The 20059-nt window shown below is 43.8% G+C and overlaps 2 protein-coding genes across 2 annotated transcripts; both read left to right on the top strand.

Moving 5' to 3' along the window:
* The first annotated feature begins 2469 nt into the window (after positions 1 to 2469).
* Positions 2470 to 5885, top strand: LOC101631052 (probable cystatin-15). The gene is made up of 3 exons (XM_012728087.1): positions 2470 to 2664; positions 4777 to 4887; positions 5748 to 5885. Exons 1-3 carry the CDS (start codon positions 2470 to 2472, stop codon positions 5883 to 5885), a joined length of 444 nt encoding a protein of 147 aa, XP_012583541.1.
* Positions 5886 to 11489: 5604 nt separating this feature from the next.
* On the top strand, positions 11490 to 19261 carry LOC101630833 (cystatin-8). The gene is made up of 3 exons (XM_004686923.1): positions 11490 to 11720; positions 16025 to 16138; positions 19178 to 19261. Exons 1-3 carry the CDS (start codon positions 11490 to 11492, stop codon positions 19259 to 19261), a joined length of 429 nt encoding a protein of 142 aa, XP_004686980.1.
* The last annotated feature ends 798 nt before the right edge of the window (positions 19262 to 20059 follow it).

Here is a 20059-nt window from a genome sequence, read left to right as displayed (position 1 = left end):
GGACGGGCTATCTCCTGCCATTGTCTGAGATGCATAAGGCAACACAGAAGGGCTTCAGAGATATCAGTTAAACCTCCAATCTAGAAGCCTGGGAGGAAAGTGTAAAGTAAATCTATTAATAACTCTAGAAGCCACAAGGTAAAGATCAGAAAACATATACAAATTTAGAATAAGTTTAGCAAATTTAACTTTGGGTCATTTGCAAGATATTCACTAAACTACTCCATGACATCGCTGCCTTGGCATACATTTTCTTTGGCCAAGTGATCGGAAACTGACACAAACACATGGACAGTTAGCAACCAGCAGAGTCCCCAACAAATGTTACATCCTGATCATCTCCCCAGTAACCTTTGTGAGCAACAATTGTTCCATCTCCCAGGGCCTTCCCCTTGGTGCCCCTGGGCGCTGTATAACTTACCGAAACTCTGCTTTGTGATTTGAGTTGACAGATCCAGCCTCACCTCAGGAAGCTCACCCACAGACCCTGATGACTTGTGTGCCCAGGTTCTGCCCCCTCTGACTGCCTTCTGCTTTTCCCTCCTATTTGACTCCTCCACGAGGCCCCTATGTGATGAGTCTTTCCTCCAGGACCAATGAGTGACCACGGTTCATTTTTTGTTATCTATTGTTGGCCATGACTCAACATCCGGCACCCCGTGCTCCACGCAGAGTGTTAATTTCACAAAATCATAATAATTATACAGAATATTCACCAACAACGTCAGAACACATATTCTTATTGAACTGAAAGAACATCAAAATTGAACATCATCTGATCCATAAAGCAAAGCTTGATGAATTTCAAAGAGCTGATAGCACATAGAATAGGTTCTTTGGGCACAGTGAAGTTCAAATAGAAGTTAAGGAGAAAAATATTAAGAAATTCATTAATACACCTTTGATTACATGGGCTAGAGATGTAAACTTAATGCATATTAGGGTGGCTTTTTAGAGCAAGTGACTGAAACCTCATGATGTAACAAGATGCGAGATGCTGCCAGTGTTTGGCTTCGCAGGATAGTTAGGTCTGGACATACACACACGTTTGGATGGACAGGAGGATGATTCATGAGCTAAGTCTTTATTTCAAAACAGAAGGGCATTATAATAAAAGAACATAAATGAGTGAAAGAGAAAATTAATAGAGAGGATAAAAACATCCAAACACTGACCTTTTGGAAAGTCTAATGAATTTGCTAACTTGGCAAGAGAGCACGAGAACAGAGCAGACAGACATAATCCACTTCAGGAACCAAAAAGAGGCCTTATTACAGAACCTGCTGATCTCAAAAGGTGGTGTGTGGAAGAACAAGCGCTGGGAGCCTGTAACTTCCCAGGCAGGAGGAAAGGACAAAGTTCCAACAGCCTCTGAAGCAGGCTGCTTTCTCCTGGTCATGACTGCCCTCTGGGGTCCTTAGAAACCACCTATCAGCTGGCCAGCAATGGCGACCATGAAGGTGGACAGAGGGTTGCTCGCCATTCTGGTCCCACTCCTATCTCTTCCTGTGTCCGCTCTAGCCCCATCTTTAGAACTCTCCCTCCAGCTGTGCCCCAGGCCCTGTGTCCTTTCTGGGTTCATCAGCAATGTAGAGGTGTTCAAATCCCCATGGCTGAGGCAGGAAAATCACCCCAGAGCAGAGCATCCTCATGCATGTGAGCAGCACAATATATTTTCTGGTCTGCTCACTCCCACTGCCTAGTTCTCATCCCAGGTAGGGCACAGATTGAGCCCACAGTTCCTTTGAGAAGATGCTGACTCATTGACAGGGCAAAGATCACAGCAACAGGTAGCCCTGGTCGAGAATGCATGCTGACCCGGGTCTGAACTTCCCCAGCCTCTGACCCTGTCCCATGCCCATGGCCGCCATCTTTGCAGAGTCCACCTCTCGGACTAGCTTCATTCTTGTTCCGGGTGTTTTCTTCACCCAGCCCAGGATACAGCTATGACTCTCTCCCTTGCTAGTCATGGCCAGTCCTCTTGGAAAGTAGGCTAACATGTACAGAGGACAGAGATGTTCTGAGGTCATGGGTTGCAGTCAAGGTTAGAGGTAGCCATGTTTTTCACCTCAGTGCTGCAGGACTCTGTGCCTATCAATATTCCAAATAGTCCCTGGGACTCTGCCAATCTTGGGATGCACAAGAGCACAGTGACTGGGCTCAAGGCCTCCACCCAGGCCTTAGTGGGGCTGAGCTAGGGCAGGAGGAGTTTGCCCTGGAAATGTGCAGGAGACAGAGTGTGCTGCACTCAGGCCCCTGGGTTCAAGATATACGTGACAAGGGGCAGGAAAGACAATGTCCCGCTCTGCCCTCTGCTTGCTGGAGACTGGCGGGGTGGAGAGGAGGGACTGAGCAGAGGTGCCAGTCAGCAACTCAGAGCCTCTGTGGGGCAGGACTACGTGGGGCGAGGAGCCACAGAGCCGCAGCTACCAGCTTCTCCCACTCTGTGCTGAGTCTGCTGCTGACAGCATGCTTCCCAAGTCAAAAATGATTCTGGGGTTCATTGTGCTAGGCCTTTATGCCTGCAGCGGCAAATTTGTGGACATTGCTAAAAGCACCACTTACTTCACCCTGTGCGTGGAATTTGCCGTGTTTCAGTACAATGAAGCACAGCCAGATGAGTTTGCCTACAAGCTGCTGTGGGTGCGACGCAGTCAGCAAAAGGTGAGACCCTTACCCTTGCTTCAACTCTTGTACCCTATGACCCTGCAGCCAGGTGTGGGGGTGAGTTTTTGGGCTGCAAGAAAGGGTAATGAATTATTAGTGGGGTGATGTTATTCTTTTTTAATACATTTGTGGTGCTCCAAGTTTCTGTTTTATTGTTTTGTTTCCCTGATGAGTGGACCTCCTGGAATACTGGGGAGAAAGAAAGTTGAACAGAGAGGAGAACATTCAAGGCATTGTGAGGGATAGAAAGAAAGTGCTCTGTCTCTTCCAGTTAAGAGAAGTGGGTGGCCAGAGTAGGCCCAAGTGACAAGTAAGGGAAGGGTGAGTTGGCAAGTGAAATGGAGGAAAGGCAGTTGGGGAGGGAGCTCAGGGAGTTTCCCCAGTGAGGACCTCCTGCAGCGAGTAGGCCCGCCTGGACTGTACAGCAGAGGACTGGAAGGGGCAGAGTAGGCAGGCTAGGGACATGCTCTCAGGGCCCTTTATGTCATCAAAGACACTGAACATGACACAAGTCCAACTGAAACTGAGGAAGGTTGGGGCAAGAGTGGTCGGCGCAGGCAGGCAAGGCCTTGGTGAGGTGAGGAAAGGGGGATTGTTCAGGAAAGGACCCTCTTTGACAGGCAGGGCTGGAAAACTTCAGCCAGGTAGAGTTCGGCGACCAGAGGGAAGAAGGGGAGACAGTCCTTGGGAGGCTTCTGGACCATGACAAGTCACAAGACTGCCCTCACACAGTGGGCCCTCAGACAAGCTGTGACCAGGATGCTGAGGTGCGCTGATTTCTGGGCTATGTGGTAGATGTGCAGTGCACCAACAGGGGGTGTGAGAAGAAGAGCAGGGGTGAGGGTGGACAGAGGCTTTTGCCCTGACGATGCCCTGAAAGAAAGGGTGATGGGGGAAGAGGAGAGAGGGCAGTGAAGAGATTTGGGCAATCACACCACACTTAGTACTCTTGAAACAAGCCATGGAATGGTCTAGAAGGCAGTTGGTTATTGAGCCTTAAAGTTATAGTTTTGGGCTGATAAAATTTTGGTGGCATTAGCATCTGGTGATGCAAGCAAAATGCTGGGTTTTTTTTTGTTTTTTTTAAAACCACTTCCTGTTCTTTTGACAAGATTAAAACTACTGTCCCAGAGTATCTCTGGCCATGCTCAGATTTACATCCCTGATGAAGCGCTCTGTAGCAGGCATGATGCCCCAGAGCACACCCCTTCCCAAGCAATGACCCTTATTGTCCACACCTCAGCCCTAGACCCAGGAGGATCCTGATCCCCCAACACCAACGCTTTTGCTTGTCCACCCTAGCTGAGGGTCAGACTGACTATGCATGGTGCTATGTGTGCATGTATGATGTGAGTGTGTGTGTGTGTGTGTTTTGTGGGCACAAGTGAGTGTCTTGTGTCAGGTGCAGGAATTCCTGAGATCCAAAAAAGTCAATGTCTTAGGCAGTTCCTGGGTGATTAAGCTCCTGGCCCATTTTCTTTCCTCTGTTTAAGGAAATAAAGTCATACCCTTCACTATCTTCCAATAGCAGTGTAATGGGCACCCAGGTCCTGCCTGCTCTACAAACAGCCACCTGGGTGGACCTTTGCAAGACAGTCCCCTGTGCAGCCAGCTCCCATATGAAGAGACAGTGTTCCCAGAGCCTCCTAACGCCCCTGTCTGGTTGACCCCCCTGACCCCCACCTGGGCAGGCTGGCTAAGCTGTGAGCTGATGGCCCTGCTGCTCGTTCTCCAGAGGAGGCTCCTCTGTGTGTTCTGGGTGTGCTGATGCGCATGCGTGCAGCTGAGTGGGCTGATGGTAGGATGGAGAGCGGGTGCCGGGAACCTGCTGTCTGTGTGTCCAGGGCGCTGGCGCTGTGGCTGCAGGTGCTGGGAGCAGGAGTGTCCCAGGGAAGGCTGTCATGTGCATATGGACAATCTTTTGTGAGAAAAGGGAAATTAAGAGGAAAAAAGTGAAGAATGATAAGAGAAGTTACACAGAAATTACATCTAATGATCTGGATGTACTTGTTCCCATCTTTTACCTACTTTTCTCTGTGTTTCTCTCTGCTTCTCTCACTAGTGCCAAGCAAATATTTCAGTGTAGTTTCTACAATTTCTTCTTGACAGATATTTAGTTGGACCTATTTAATGGATTTGGAGATGGGTCGCACAATTTGTAAAAAACATGATGAAGACATAAACAACTGCCACTTGCAAGAAGGCCCAGGAAAGAACACGGTTTGAGAATCAGTAATATCAAGAAGGGCTTATGGGAGGAGGCTTGGGAAAGGCTCCAGGAACACACCTGGACAGGAGAGGGGATCTAGCCCCTCCCCACCAGGTCTGAGGGTCCCCAGAAGGGGTCAATGTTAGAAGACAGTGTTTCCAGAAAAGCAGCACTGAGTCCAGTGCTTACAATGAGCTGGCTGATTATATAACCTTCTCTCTGCATGGAGACCCCCCTCTCCCCAGACTCTAGGTTTCCTGAGACCTTGGGGTTCAGGCAGATTTTGTCCCTCTGTCTCCTCATTCTGTCTTTGTTCCTATTTTTCTGAGTTGGTAGATGGTTTAGTTTGCTCAGATCTCTCCCTTTTATCGCCGAGACTATAAAGAAGTTCTGGTCAGCCCAATTTGTCATTCTCTGAGCTGATGCTTAGCCGATGGCATCTTGGATCCGGGGGTGGGACTCCGTGGGCTTGGTCCCCTTCCAAGCACAGGCTGGGGAGTGGTCTCCTTTTGAGATGGATTTGCAGCTACTGCTAAGTGTGGGGGGAGGGGTGCCCAACAGGACTACCTCCTTGTATGTGCCAGCTCCCTCATGTGGACTCAAGTGGGCAGGGGAGAGACCCTAAGGGTGGTAGCCCTATAAGGCTCCTCTCAGAAGCTTCCAGACTCAAGTAGATGTATTCAGCAACTTCTAGCCATCCTTGGTGGAGAGGAGCATTTGAAGCCTTGCCCCAGGCCACAGTTTTTGCTTGTTTGTTTGTTTATCTTTCCTACATTAGAGATCTACTGTATCTTGGGTTCTTATTCTATGCTAAGTGTTTCTAATGTGTTGCATTTTTAAATTTTATCTTATTTTTTCTTTTTTTTTTCAGGTGAGCTGTACTTTTGTGGTGAATATCATCCCTATACCAGTCCACTTCACCCTCTTGAATAGCACCTGTCTTCAGATAAAGATTGAGGAGGATTCTGCCTTTACTCAGGGAACAGATTTCTTTTACTATGAAGATTGACAGATTGTCTATAGGCCTATGTCTGTTCAGCACTAGAGAAATTAAAGGCATCTCAGAGCATTTTCTTGATCCCATTTAGTTTTTGTTTTTTATTTTTTTTTTTTTTTTTTTTTTTTTTTTTTTTTTTTTTTTTTATTTTCCTTGGGTGCTGCTGCCAGTTAGGGGTCAGGAGAATTGGTCATTATTGTCTTACCTTGGTTGCAGGGGCAGGCTGTTCAGTGTCAACTCCTTAGCTCATTGAGGCTCTCCATACTGTTTCATGGATATTATGTTTACTAATTCATTCATTCTTTTCACTGCTCTTTGGGCTATCTACCTATCCATCATAGTCTATCCCATCATCCATTCATTATATCTATCAATCATTTGTCCATCCAATCACCTTTTCATTTATACACCCATTCACCCATCATTGATTGATTCAGCCTTCCATCAATTAATCTACACATTCACTCATCAATTCACCCACCAATTATCCATGAATTTATCCCTTCACCACCTATTATCTATTTATGAAATGTTCCATCCATCCATTCCTCCATCCATCCCTCCCTCCCTCCATCCATCCATCCACTTATCTATAATTCATCCTCTCACTTGTTAATTCATTCCACTATCCCCATGCCCCTCATAGATCCCACTCAAAAAGAATGTAGACACACACACACAAAGAATGTAAACAATTTTATAGGAATACACACCTGCATCACCTCTGCTTCCATATCTGGGACCAGGTTCATAGTAGGTAACTGTTCCGCAAAGGGGAACAATTTGATGATTGAAGATTATGCTGGCTTTGGTACCCCTCACTACCATCTGCACCAGGAGGTATGTTGCTTACAATGAAGTCTTTTCTAGGGCCTCTTATGATAGCTTAGAAGGAAGCAGCTGTAGTCTCCATGTACCCACCTTCCCTACAGGTATCTATATGCTTCCATTCTGCCCAGCTTCCTGAACAACTCTCTCTTCTTGGGTCCTGGTGGTGAGCATCCCTGAAGAGCGAGAGATGGAGGGTGAGGGGCCTATCTGGGGAAAGGCAGTGTGGTAGCCATGAAGGAATGCCTCAGAATAAGAGGCCGAGAGGTCTTCCACTTCCTTTATGCATTTCTGGGCATCTGATTTGAATGCTTCCTAGTTAAAAGTTTGCCTCTTTTCTGATTAACCCTTTTCAAGAAGAGGTCATTAGAGCTGATGGTACAGGATTTTACAAAGACATTTGGAGACAGCTTCCTGGGCACTGTACAAAATTGGTGGCCTGGGTCAACTTTGGCTTTTGACTAATCTTTATATAGAAAGTGTAACATTTCCCCACACTTGAAAAGGAATACATATAATTTCATAAGGGCAGCTTTGTGGTCAGTGAAACTGGCCTATTGTCCACATTGGGCAATGAAAACACTCAGGACACTCAGGATATACAGGATGGAACCATTGTTCCTGTGCTAAGGAAAGTTAGACCACTGGATCACCCATGAACTCTACCTGGTGTTTCACAGGTGTACACCTTCACCTCAACTCCTAATATACCTTGAGAAGCCCTAATGTCATGCTTCCCCCCCATACCATATATCAGTTGTTTTCTACTTTAATCCAGATAAAAACCATCTTTTGTATCTTCTAGAGACCACGCATATTCTTCATCTCTACCACAAAAAGTTGTTGTGACCTCACATCAGACATACTGAAAGTCTTCAGGTGATTGGCATTTGTGATCGAGGAATGCAGAATGTTGTTACAAGCTTACCTTAGAAGGCTCAGATGTGCAAATAGAGTTGTTGTATTTAGACCTAGAGATTAAAAGGCAAATGAACTCTTATGACTGAGAAAAAACTAAATTTCTCAAAGTCCACAGAAACTGAAGACAATTATGTGGATTTAGGGAATGGCTGCATTTTGCAGAAGTTAGATCCCCAACATTGGGTGAATAGTAAAACTAAAACTAAAAGCGTACCAGACTCTAGAAGACTTTATGACTCTTACGTGTATGTGTTCATGTGCCAGTCTATAAATCCATTCCTTCCTTCTCTCTCTTAACTCAAAACTCTATTTTCTTACCTTGTAAGACACATAAACAAACACATAAGCCTTAGAAGCAGAGAAAATCCAACAGGTGTTTTGACCTTGGTGGTTAATTAACAAAGAGTTGCATGTCAGTTGATAGAGTAACCTAGAAATCCTGGGTGTTAAGACTCTCTGCGTTTGAAGCAGTCTCCTGGGCTGCAGACTTGGGGCTAATTATTGATGACTCTCTTGGGCTGAGGAGTTAATGAGTAACACTTGAAGAATGCAGTTCAATGAGCTACTTCCCAGCCTTCATGGACTCTCCTCCTGATGAGGTCTGTGGCCTAAAAGCCACCCTAGGCTATGAGAGTCAGTGAAAACTCTGATTCCTGAGGACTCACATTCCCAAGGGTAGAACTCTATTTGCTCTCAGGAGCCAAGGCTTCCCTTGGATCAAATTTAATGCTGGTGATTCCGGAGGATGTATCCTGACCCCAGGGATAGAAGGGGTTGAAACCACACTGGACGGAAGAACAATGATGGATAAACCCTGTAGATTCATCTTTTATGGAAAATATTAAAACAAAAAAGTCAAATATGAATGAATACCAAAGAAGGAGATAAATTGTGAAAAAATCTTGTTGCACACATGTAATACAAAGCATTAATTTCCCTAATATAATCCTAAAGCTCTTGATACTAATAAGGAAAGGAAACCAATGCATTAATACAAGAAAACAATACTGAGTTTATCAGAATATCTGCTTAACATCAATCAATGAAAGACTTGCTTTTCTATACAGTCAAAGAATGACTAGGGTAAGAGTAAAGAGAAGAATGTAAGGATCATCAAATTATAATCTGAGGACTCACAGAAGTATTTCCTGGTAGCTGATTAAAAATGTAGAGTTACAGACTTTGTCCGTGATCTACTGAGTGAAATTCTGTATTTTAATGGGATTCCCAGGTGACTTACCTGCACATTAATATTCAAGGGGTACAGATTCAGGCAACTGATTCTTGACTGTGCTTTGGAAACAAGGGAACTTAAAAAACGTCCTGAGACTTTTTCAGAGATTGAGTCTTCAGTGGGCAAATGCTTTTAATATATAGCAAAATACATAATACAGAAATACATTACTAGTGACTAGAAATTTAGCAATATATATGAAATTTAAATTTGTGTAAACTTTTTGCATTATTCCTCAAACCAGTCTTTAGTTACGTAGCAATACTCATGTGGTTTCAAAAAGATATTAGACAAGTCAGGGAAATGCAAATAAAAACCACAATGAGATACCACCTTATACCAGTGAGAATGGTACAAATTTAAACAACTAGCAACTACAAATGTTGGCGAGGATGTGGTAACAAAGGAACTCTCCTACCCAACTGGTAGGAATTCAAACTGTCCAATCTCTTTGGAGAGTTGTGTGGAGGTTCCTCAAACTAAAAATGGAGCTTCCATATGATCCAGCAACTCCATCAATTCTTCTCTTAGGAATCTACCCAAAGGATTAAGTAAAAAAAATTAATTCAAAAGGACAACTGCACCCATATGTTTATTGCAGCACTATTCGCAATAGAATAGTGAATATGGAAGCAACCCAGATGCCCAAAAGTAGGTGACTGGATAAAGAAGATGTTTACAAAATATTCCAGTTACACAATGGAATATTACCCAACAATCAAAAAGGATACACTCATGCCCTTCATAGCGACATGGATGGAACTGGAAGAGATTATGCTCAGTGAAATAAGCCAGAAAAAAAAAGAAAACTATAGAATGGTATCAATTATAGGAGTAATATAGGGAAACCAAATAAGCAATCAGAAAAAAGTAAATATAATAAAGTAAAAATCAAAATAATCAGGCAACTATAGATCAGAGACATTCTGTAGGGGAGGCAGAGGGAGAACCAGGACAGGAGTGTGAAGAGTACAAAGGACTATTGTGATGGTGCATGGGGGAATTAGTGGTGGGAATTTCAAGGGGAAACCATACCTTGTGCAAAAGTGAAGGATGATGTAATGAATATATTAAAAAAATAAAATGAGAAAAATATTAGCTAAGTATTGTCTACTACAGTATTGTTTGCAACAGCTGAAAATAAGAAACATGCAAAAACATCCATCAATAGGCAAATGGTTTAAATACAATATACTATGTTCAGACTCTATATTTTACAACCTTCCTGGACGATTAATGTCTCGACGTTGCTTCCTGTACAATGTCCCATTTCATGATCAAGGTTCTGTTCACTGAAAATAAAGTCTAACCAATAGTTAGACAAAGAGATACTCAAAATGAGGTTTGGAATCTAGAAAGCAGTCCAACAAGTTTTTTACTCTGTGAGAGCTGTTCCAATAAACCCAAGTTGAATTTCAATTGCATAGGTAAAAACAGTGAGCCACTGACATTAAGAATGTAATTATTCTTGATAGGATGGATTTCTTGTTCTCATCGCTCTGACCCAAAGATGTGCTGACATGACGGGAAAGCAATGTGGGATGCAGTCCCTTCCATTCTAGTGAATATATTTCAGAGAAGCAAAACCTGGTATCAACTGGTAAATCCCATTTTTATCTGAAAAGACTGATTTATACCTTCAAGCAGCAGATTCCTCCATACAAGATCAATGGAGTCTGTAGGGGGACTTTGTTCATTTATTCAAGAGACCGGATGAAGGGGAGGTGCCCAGAACTTGCTGGACAGCAGTTTTGGATTTTCACAGACTGGCAGAGTCTCAAAGAGCCCAGAGGCTCATGGCTCATGCATGTCCTTCTGCTAAGGCACAGGTCTGGGCATCAGTGTGGGCGTGTAACCCTTGCCTTGGCAGGACAGCAGGGGAAGGAGAGAGTGGCTCAGACAGAGGGCATCCAGAAGTCGGGCATTTAGGAGTCAGAATCCTGGCTCAGGTGGACAGGGGAACTCCAAGGTGTCCTCCTCCCCTCAGGGCAGAGGCAGAAAGCCTGTGGCTGCTGTGTGTGAGCTGCTCAGGCCAATTGACATGGGATTACATCACAAAGTGTGACCTCCCTGCAGGGCAAGGACACAGATGGTGACCAGACCAGTTGTCAGGAGCAAGGATAGCCTCTTACCTGGACATAGGCACAAACTGGGCGCTGGAGAACCACAGGTTGGGGTATAGAGCAGAACCCAACCCACCCAGAGAAAGGTGCAGCTGGCAGGTGGCAGCTTGGAAAGTCCACGGAGAGCCCAGTAAGCCAGGGAGCTTCAGCCCAGCAACACCTTTTATGTTCACATCCTGTAGACCTGAGACACAGAAACAGGAGTGAAGGTGAGCTGCACAAGGCCAGGTGTGGCACATGTGGGAGTAAGTGCTCTCCAGAAACCTCCCACTCACAAGATAAGGAGGTGGGGAGGCACACTCCTTAGTTGCTTTTCGTTGGGTGGGTTTCTGGGAGGACAGGGGCAGCCATAAAAGGCGACCCTAATGATTCTGTGTAGAATTAGCTGGGTTGATGCTGTCATGGCAAGATCTTTGAATCCCTAGGGACAGTAGTGGCCACCTCACACCACAGCAGTTCCAGCCCTGAGAGGAAGAGGAGGCTCTCTGTACCCTCCACTCCCGACTGAGGATGAACAGGCCCCAAGCGTGCTGTCTGCTCCTGTTCACCATTCTGGTGGCCCTGGTAGTCAGCCCAGACCCAGAAAAGAATAAGATCAAGGTGCTGAGGGAACTGAAAGTCGTCAATGCCTCCAATGCCAATGTGAAGCAGTGCTTGTGGTTTGCCATGCAAGAGTACAACAAAGACAGTAAAGATAAGTACCTCTTCCAGGTGGTGAAGATAGCGCAAGCTCAGCTACAGGTAAGGGTGTTCTTGCCAAATGTGCAGATTTGCATAAAGTAGTGCAGACTGAAGTCAGGGCGACAGACTGGACAGGTGAGAAATATCGATGTTCAGAAAACCTAAGTGTGTGTATTTCAGTGTACGTGCAGTGATGTGTCCCCTAATGCTGGAGCACTTCCCTTACCTGCTTGAACTGGGGTTCTAATTCCTTTGCACGTATTAACTCACTTCATTCAAAAACTGCAACTCGAATGTTCACCACCAAATATATTCTAATGAATATATTTCAAAGAAGCAAAACCTAGTATCAACTGGTAAATCCCATTTTTATCTGAAAAGACTGACTTACACCCTCAAGCAGCAGATTCCTCCATACAAGATGGATGGAGTCTGTAGGGGGACTGTTCACTTAACAAGGAAGGGGGAGGTGTCCAGAACTTGCTGGACAGCAGTGTTGGATTTTCAAAAGGACCAGAGACAGCTAGGATTATTTTGCAATAATACCTCTGTGGACAGTATTTCAGCTTATACTTAAGACATGGAAGGTGGGATTGTGAAGAGACACATGGTGATATCTGATGTATACGCTAGTAAGATACCCCTACTATATTCTTTAATTCTTTTAACATATATTAGAGACATTCAGATTTTCTGTTTATAAAAATGTTTTCCTCTCACTGGGCCATGAACTGCCTAAGGCTGGGATGTACTACTTACTTAGGTTCAAACTTAGCTGATGGTCCCTGGAGTTTACAACATTTGACTATTGTCATGATAGGGAAAAGGCCCTTGGTATTGGAATTCAGCTGATTGTACTAGTCTTGGTTGGTTGGTTGATTGGGGGATGTCTGATTATTGCACTGTAGAATTTGTAGGAATGTGTTGTGGAGACATTCAACACATGGGTTGTTTTGGGCAGAGCTAATGTTCTCTATGCTGTCTCTGCTAGGAGGAGCTGTGCCGGGAGGCATTTATGACCTCAACTGTTTGAATCACCAGCCCCTTGTTGCCATGACTTGCACCTTGTTGATGATGACTACCCTTTATTAATTGGTTATACTCAACAACCCATTCAGAAGCTCCCCAGCTATTCTCTGAAATAAAGGAATGGATCCTGGGTCTTGGAAGTTTCCTTTCCCCATTCTCAGTTTTTATTTTTGTTTGGACTCAAGTCATATAGATGCAGCAAGATTCATTACAAGTCATGTCTATGCTAGTCTCTATAGATGGGGTGGGTGTGGTCAGAAGTGATCACATCCCTTAGGAAGCTGGCAGAGTGACTAGAAAAAACCCTGAAGCCAGGAAAGTGAATTGTGATGTCTGTCCTGATGGCAGGGTTCACAGAGCTCAGGAAAGGTTTTCTCTGATAGTGTTGATCACCAGAGGAGTTTGTAAATATCCCACTGCTCCAGCTACATCCTGATAGATTAAATGAAGATCTCCGGTTGGGACCCAGGTCTCAATTGGTGTTAAAAGCCTATAGTTGATGCCAATCCACAGTCAAGGTTAAGAGTGATGGTAAGGTTGAGTTCTCTCTAGGGTGTGATGCTGAAGGTGCACCCTAAAAGGGATCTAGGAATTATAGATAAGTAAGTAAGTGGGGAAGTGTTTTAGTTTGGGTTTTACCAGAACTACATGCTACTGTTTGAACTCAAGTTTAAGTAGTGTATTAGGGAGACCATCTATGGGCATGCCCGGAAGCCAGAACAGAAGTGAGAGAGTATAGGAGAGTGGACGTGGAGGTGAGTTCCTGAGTCATTGACTACCAGTGGGAAGTTGGCCTTGGCTTCCCTGGGAGCCTCATGGAGAGGACACAGAGCCTTCCTGACATAAAAGGGGCTGCATATAGGGAGCTGTCATTTACCTAACAACTCCCATCATTCTCTGGCTGAGATCTTCTCTGGGAGCCCTTGGTTCCTGCTGATGGCTGGAAGCCCCCTGGGCAGACCCCAAGAACTGGCAATGTGTTCAGGAAGAGCAGGAGTATGGGGCACCATTCATAGTAGGGAGGATTCAGGGTGTGGGTGTAAATGGGGAGCAGTCAGGCATGGCAAGTGGCCAGTGGGATGGAGTGTGGCCTATTTTAGCAATTCTAAGGTGCCAGTAGGACTGCCCAGGGAGGGCAGAAACAAGACTATGCCAGGCCTCATAGGCCATGGGCAAGACTTTAACTCTGTCTTAGAAAAAGCCAGGAAAGCATAAGGCCAGGGTAGTCTTAGGATTGTGTGATCAGTTTTAGAACTATTGCCCTGTTAACTTACTTTTGTGAGGAGTCAGTGAAGATCTCCATGTAAATAATGGCCTCCAGCTCCCACAGTTGAGGCTGATATTTTGGGAATCATTATAGAGTAATCATCTGCCCTTTCATGGCTGCTTCTACAGAGGGCAGAGACATGAGCAGAGTGGGGCATGCTGGGTAGAGATGTAATCTCTGATTTTGGATGCCTTAGCTTGAACATGTTCAACCACTTGCTAGAGCATTACACTTAGTTTTTCTGTGCTTCATTTTCTTTACCTGAAAAAAAAAATGGGAATGGCAGTTTACCCCAAAGGGTTGGTGTGAGTTAACTGAGTTATTGTTGCGAAGTCCGGAAGAACAGAGCCTGAGAGAGCAAGGTACTCAGTGAGTATTACAGCTATTTCAAGTCATAAGAAGTTGGTGATTGGGTTCACCTCCATGGAACTTTTCAGGTTCCGTGAGCACAAATTTAACAGCTGAACCAAAGGGCTAGTTGTGCTATTCACTTCTTGATGGTATATAACTAGATTCTCTCCTCCACTAGGCCAGGCAAGGGCCAGAATCTCCCTTGTTACTTCTATAATACACAGCTAAACTTTTGCACACCTTTATCACAACCTTATGAAAGGCTTGAAGAACTCCATGCAGAAAACTTTGATAGAAAAATACAAGTGCAATTTACTTGGATCCAACTCACAGACACCAATTTCATCTCTTGCTATGATCTTATTTTTTTCTTTTTAAAAAGTTTTATATACATATTTTAACATTATTCTTCATTGTGTACATATTTTCAAGTCAGTTTTAATTCCCGTGGACTTCCTACCACCCACCATGTGCCATCACCATGGTCCCATGTGCTCTTCCCACCCCAGTTTTGATCCTGTTGCCCTCTCATCCCCCATAAAATGTCTCTGGTTTGTAGCTGTTGGTTGATGTTCTTTTTTACTTTATTACAATTACTATGTATGTTTTCCTGATCCTTACACTCCTGCTATCAGTGAAGCCATCCGGTATTTTCCTTTTGCTTTCTGGCTTATTTCACTAAGCATGAGCCCTTTCAGCTCTGTCCATGTTTCCTGCTATTATCTTTTAAAACCAGATGGCATAGATCTAAATGGACTCCAGGAATAGCCTTAACTATATTCAAGAGTGAACAAACTCAGTAACTCATGAGGCTTTGCTGCAGTTCTGCTTACTAAGCACTCAACAAAGAACAAAAAAGACACACTGGCCTCTTAATGGCAACTTGTTGAGGAGATGGGAGGGGCCATAGGTGGGGAAGCCCCAAAGGCCAGGCGTTTCACCAGAGGATGGGCTCTGAGTGTGTGTGTGTGTGTGAGTGCATGTGCGTGTGTGCGTGCCTCACGTAAGCACAGTACAAGGGAGGGGTAGGCAATGTGGTAGGGGCTTGGGCTTGTCTCATCTGGCTCATGTCAACATGTAATATTCAGGGGCTGGGCAGTGGATGGTTCTGGACACATCCCTTGGTCCCAACCCTTCCGTCAGTATAAAGCATGACCTGGACTTTGGGATAGAAAATGGGATCCGGAGGCCACGCCCTCAAGGTGCTTCCATACTGGGAAAGAGCCACTTTCCCAAGTATCCAGCTCTCGGGAGTCACTGGTGTCAGTTTGCCAGGGAATCCGGGGCCATGGGCATCGCAGGCCAGCCCCGAAGGATGTATGGAGCCGGAGGTGGTGGGAATGGGCAAGTTCATGAGAGTGAGAGGCATCTTTTGAGTTTTTTTTTTTTTTAAGATTTATTTATTTATGTATACAGAGCTGGGGTATAGGCCAGAGGTGCAGGGGTGGTGAGAGGATTCACCAGAGACAGAGTGGGGAGTAGAACAGGCAGATTGATGAAGTACACTGCTGAGGGGAGCAGCAGGTGGGTAGGTGGGTCAGGAGAGGTCTGCTGCACCATGTGAGTCACCTCCGGGGCAGGGATTGAACTCATGCTGAAGAGGCTTTAGCTTCTTAGTGCTGTGCTTTAACCTGCTGTGCCATCAGGGAGGGCCCTAAGTTTTTAATATAACTTTTAAAAATAAAATTGTGTCACATTGCACATTGTTAATTGGCAGGTCACAGATCGGTTGGAATACTTTATCGATGTTGAAATTGCCCGCAGCACTTGCAAAAAACATTTAGAAAATCATGAAATCTGTGTTGTGCAAGAAAACTCCAAACTGGAAAAGGTAGGTGACAAGCCAAGTATCTTCAATGGTCCTGACTGCTCTAATCTCTGGACAGAGGAACTTGGGGTGATAGGAACCTCCTTTGGAGATCTGGATCTTTCCCAACATTTTTTTTCAAATTATCTTTATTGAAGTATAGTAGGGTAGTGTATTTGGGGGGGGGGCGGGTTATACAAATGTATATTTTCATTCCAAGCCTACCAGCAGTGCCCTGGCAATCCTCCACCATGCTTTCTCACAATACTTAGCCCCTGAGGATTTGGGAGAAGAGCACACCCTCCAGCAGAACCATCCTAGTGTTCGCCCACTCCTCCTGTGGGCTAGATGGCCTCAGGGTAAACTTTACCAGGTAAAAGATTCCCTCAGCAGCTTTTGTGGGCAGGAAACTTGTCAATACTTAGTCTATGCTCTGGGAGTCAAGGAACAGCATAATTGTTGCTGGTCCCACAGCTGCTGATTCTTGAGAAGGATCCAGATATCCATTCATTCACGCACTTGCTCCTTAAAGCTTATTTTGCACCAGGTTTTATTCCAGATGCTGAAGATTAAACAATGACTAAGCAAATAGTGCTCGTCCACCCAGCCCTCTTGCAGACCAGGCCATGAACTGCATGGCAGTCATGGGACACTCCAGAGACTACCACCAAAGGGCTGACTTGGCCCAGGAGCTTTGACTGCAAGCCTGTTATTTCTTTCTTTCTTTTTTTTTTTTTAAGATTTATTTATTTATTCACACAGAACTGGGGTACAGGCCAGAGATGCAGAGGGTGAGAAGATTCTCCAGGGACATAGTGGGGAGCAGAATAGACAGATTGACGAAGTACACTGCTGAGGGGAGCAGCGGGCGGGTCAGGAGAGGTCTGCCGCGCCATGTGGTCACCTCCAGGGCAGGCGGGGATCGAACTCATGCGGAAGTGGCTTAAGCTTCTTAGTGCTGTGCTTTAACCCGCTGCGCCACCAGGGAGGGCCAAGCCTGTATTTCTTTTCTTTCTAATTTGTTTCCAAAAAAATTAATTACATTTTTTTCTTACATCATTGTAGTCCCCACAGTTCTCCTGCCACCATAACACACATGAACTCTCACCATATCCCCTCTTATTCATCCCTCCTCTGTTTTGACATGTCAGATCATCTGTGACTAAACATAGTTTCATGTCTCCTCTCCCAGCCTGGAATCCTTTCGTCACCTTGCTCTGGCCCCAAGCCTCTGGTGCTGCGTTAATCAGGCGTGGTGTCCTGGGCATCCTATCTTATTTCTGATCTTAAAAGGAAAGCTCTGTGTTTTCCTTTTTTAACCATTAGGCATTGTGGCTTTTGGCTTGTAATATATTACTTTGATTATAGTGGGGTAGGTTCCTTCTATCCCCAGCATGTTTAAAGCTTTTATCATAAAGCTGTACTATTTTATCATAAATAGTATCAAATGCTTTTTCTGCATCTCTTAATATAATATTTTTATTTTTACTTTATTTGTTAACATGCATTGATTAGTTTATATATATTTACCCACCCTTGCATTCCTGAGATAAATGCTTTTTTGAGTATGATATATATATAATATTTTTATATACTGTTGAAGTCTATTTGCCAGTATTTTGCTGAAGATTTGTACATAGATATTCCCTAGGGATACTGGCCTGCACTTTTCTCACGATGTCTTTGTCTGATTTTATATCAAGTTGATAGTTGGTATCATAAAATATATTAGGGAACATTTCCTCTTCTTGATTTTTAAAAACAATTTAGCAAGATAAGTCTAGGTTCTTATTTCATCAAGGTGTGGTAGAATTTGTTTCTGAAGCTGTCTGGACATAGGCTTTCATTTGGGGAAGATTTTTTGTTTTTGCCATTTTAATTTCTATTCTTGTGATCGACTCCTCTGTTTCTTCCCTGTTTAATCTTGGTAGAATATATTGATCTATAAATTTATTTATTTCTTCAACCTCATCAAATTTATTGATTGTAATTATTTACAGTAATGTGTTAGGATGCTTTGTATGCCATCTGTGGTAATTTCTCCTCGTTCATTTTTGATTGTGTTTATTAATATTTTCTCTTTTTTATTTTGTTAGCCTAGGTTCTTGAAAGTACCTCCATGTTTCCAGTTGAATATTCAAAATGCCCCCTTTTCCTAAAATATCTACCTACCTGTCTGTCTGTGTGTCTGTCTACCTATCTTACCTACCTACCCATTCATCCATACACTCATTTATCCATCTACTCATTCATCAATCATGCATCCACCTACCTATTCAACTGGAAACATTGAGGTACTTTCAGGAACTCTAATGCAAATGGAGTCAAAGAAAATTTTGTCTCTGCTCAATTTTTAAAAATCTGCTAAAATGGAATATAGAAGTTTCTTTTCCCCACAAATGCACAAAATATACTGACTCAAGATGATCTTATAAGCAAATTATATCAAGCCTTGAGAACCAAAAGCTCTTTTCACCTTTAGCTACAGAAAAAGATGGAAAGTTCTCATTCTCATTATTCATTCTACCACACACACATAGAATACTCCATTTGTCATTTCAATGGTGTTTTGAAATGTGGAGAAGGAAAGGTTCATTGGAATAAAATATGTATTATACCCCAAATCCTCTAAATCACTTTTGTCTTGATTTAAATTTTATTTGAGAAAAGGGAATGACTTAACTAGTAAAATACATTACCTTATATCTGTCATAGAATTGTTTTGTTTACATTGTAGAAAATAGTAAAGAGAATTGAAAATAAAGTCAAGTTTACATCTGATCTCACACCAAAATGTGATGATTGTTCATACTTTTTGTCTATCTGTGATTGATAATGGAAAAGATCTTCCCATGTTGCCAACCTTCCCCTCACCCCCAATCCCAGTAATTGCTGATGGCTGGGACACACTGCAGCATCCAGCTAGCACGTTCCTGGGGTATTCTTTATTGGGCTGTGGCTGGTTTTCCAGAATATTACTAAGCTAACACCTAGGAATAAGACAGGTTGTTTCTTTTGCTTTTGGCACACTGCTGACTTCACTGTCATGGTGGTCTTTTTCAGAGAGCATTTTGCAACTTTTTGGTCGGTGCTCTGCCCTGGAATGGAGAATTCATAGTGATGAAGAAGCGGTGTTTGCCTCTCTAAAGGGTTCTGGAACACACCTCAGACTCTGTTTCTACCTTTCTCTGTGAAAAGAACAATGGAAAATACAAGTGTTACCAACATACTTTCTTCGTGTATCCTCTCTGCTTGTCATTTTGTTGTCTACTTTTCTATAATGTGGTGACATAAGATGAGCAAACCCAATTTCTCCCTCCTAGTCTTCATGCAACAATTGCACCTTTGGTCAGTTATATGACCAACCACTACGAATAACTTATTACTGAGTGTGAAGGACAGAGTGAGGTTTGATTCCATTTTCCATGACAAATCTAAGGAGTCCCTTTTTGATTGGGCAACAATCCCATACAGAGCAGTCTGGACTCAGGGCGTGCTAATTCATGCTCTTTTGGTCCAAGGGCCCTCCTTCTTCAGAGTCCTGAGTAAATGGCTCACCCAGCCAGGAAGACCCCCCAACTATTCCTCTCTGAATTTGGAGAACTTGGTGCTTCTTATGTAAATGTCAATATTAGTCTCAGAGAGAGAAGGGAGAGGGCAATAAAGCCTAAAATGTAAACTGTGCTGTGTGCATGTGTTGGTACATATCTGATTGTACAATGCACCTGAGTGCGTATGTTTTTGTTGGGGTGGGGGGTGGGGAGAGAAGAAGAGAGTGATAGAGAGAGAAAATAGTGACTAGAGAGTGTGAGAGAGAATTGGAGCTTGGAGAGATATGGGGAAATGTAGAGGAGGAGCTAAAATTCCCTGAAGAAAGTAATAGCTGTGTCTTTTTTTTTAAGCAAACAAAGTGAAGGAAAAGATAAATAACTGGGATTACATCAA

This window comes from Condylura cristata, unplaced genomic scaffold (genome assembly GCF_000260355.1).
Source record: "Condylura cristata isolate star-nosed mole 26May11 unplaced genomic scaffold, ConCri1.0 scaffold00022, whole genome shotgun sequence".
Classification (NCBI taxonomy): Eukaryota; Metazoa; Chordata; class Mammalia; order Eulipotyphla; family Talpidae; genus Condylura; species Condylura cristata.
The sequence above is the reverse complement of the archived record's forward strand: the minus strand, read 5'-3'. Positions and strand labels throughout refer to the sequence as shown.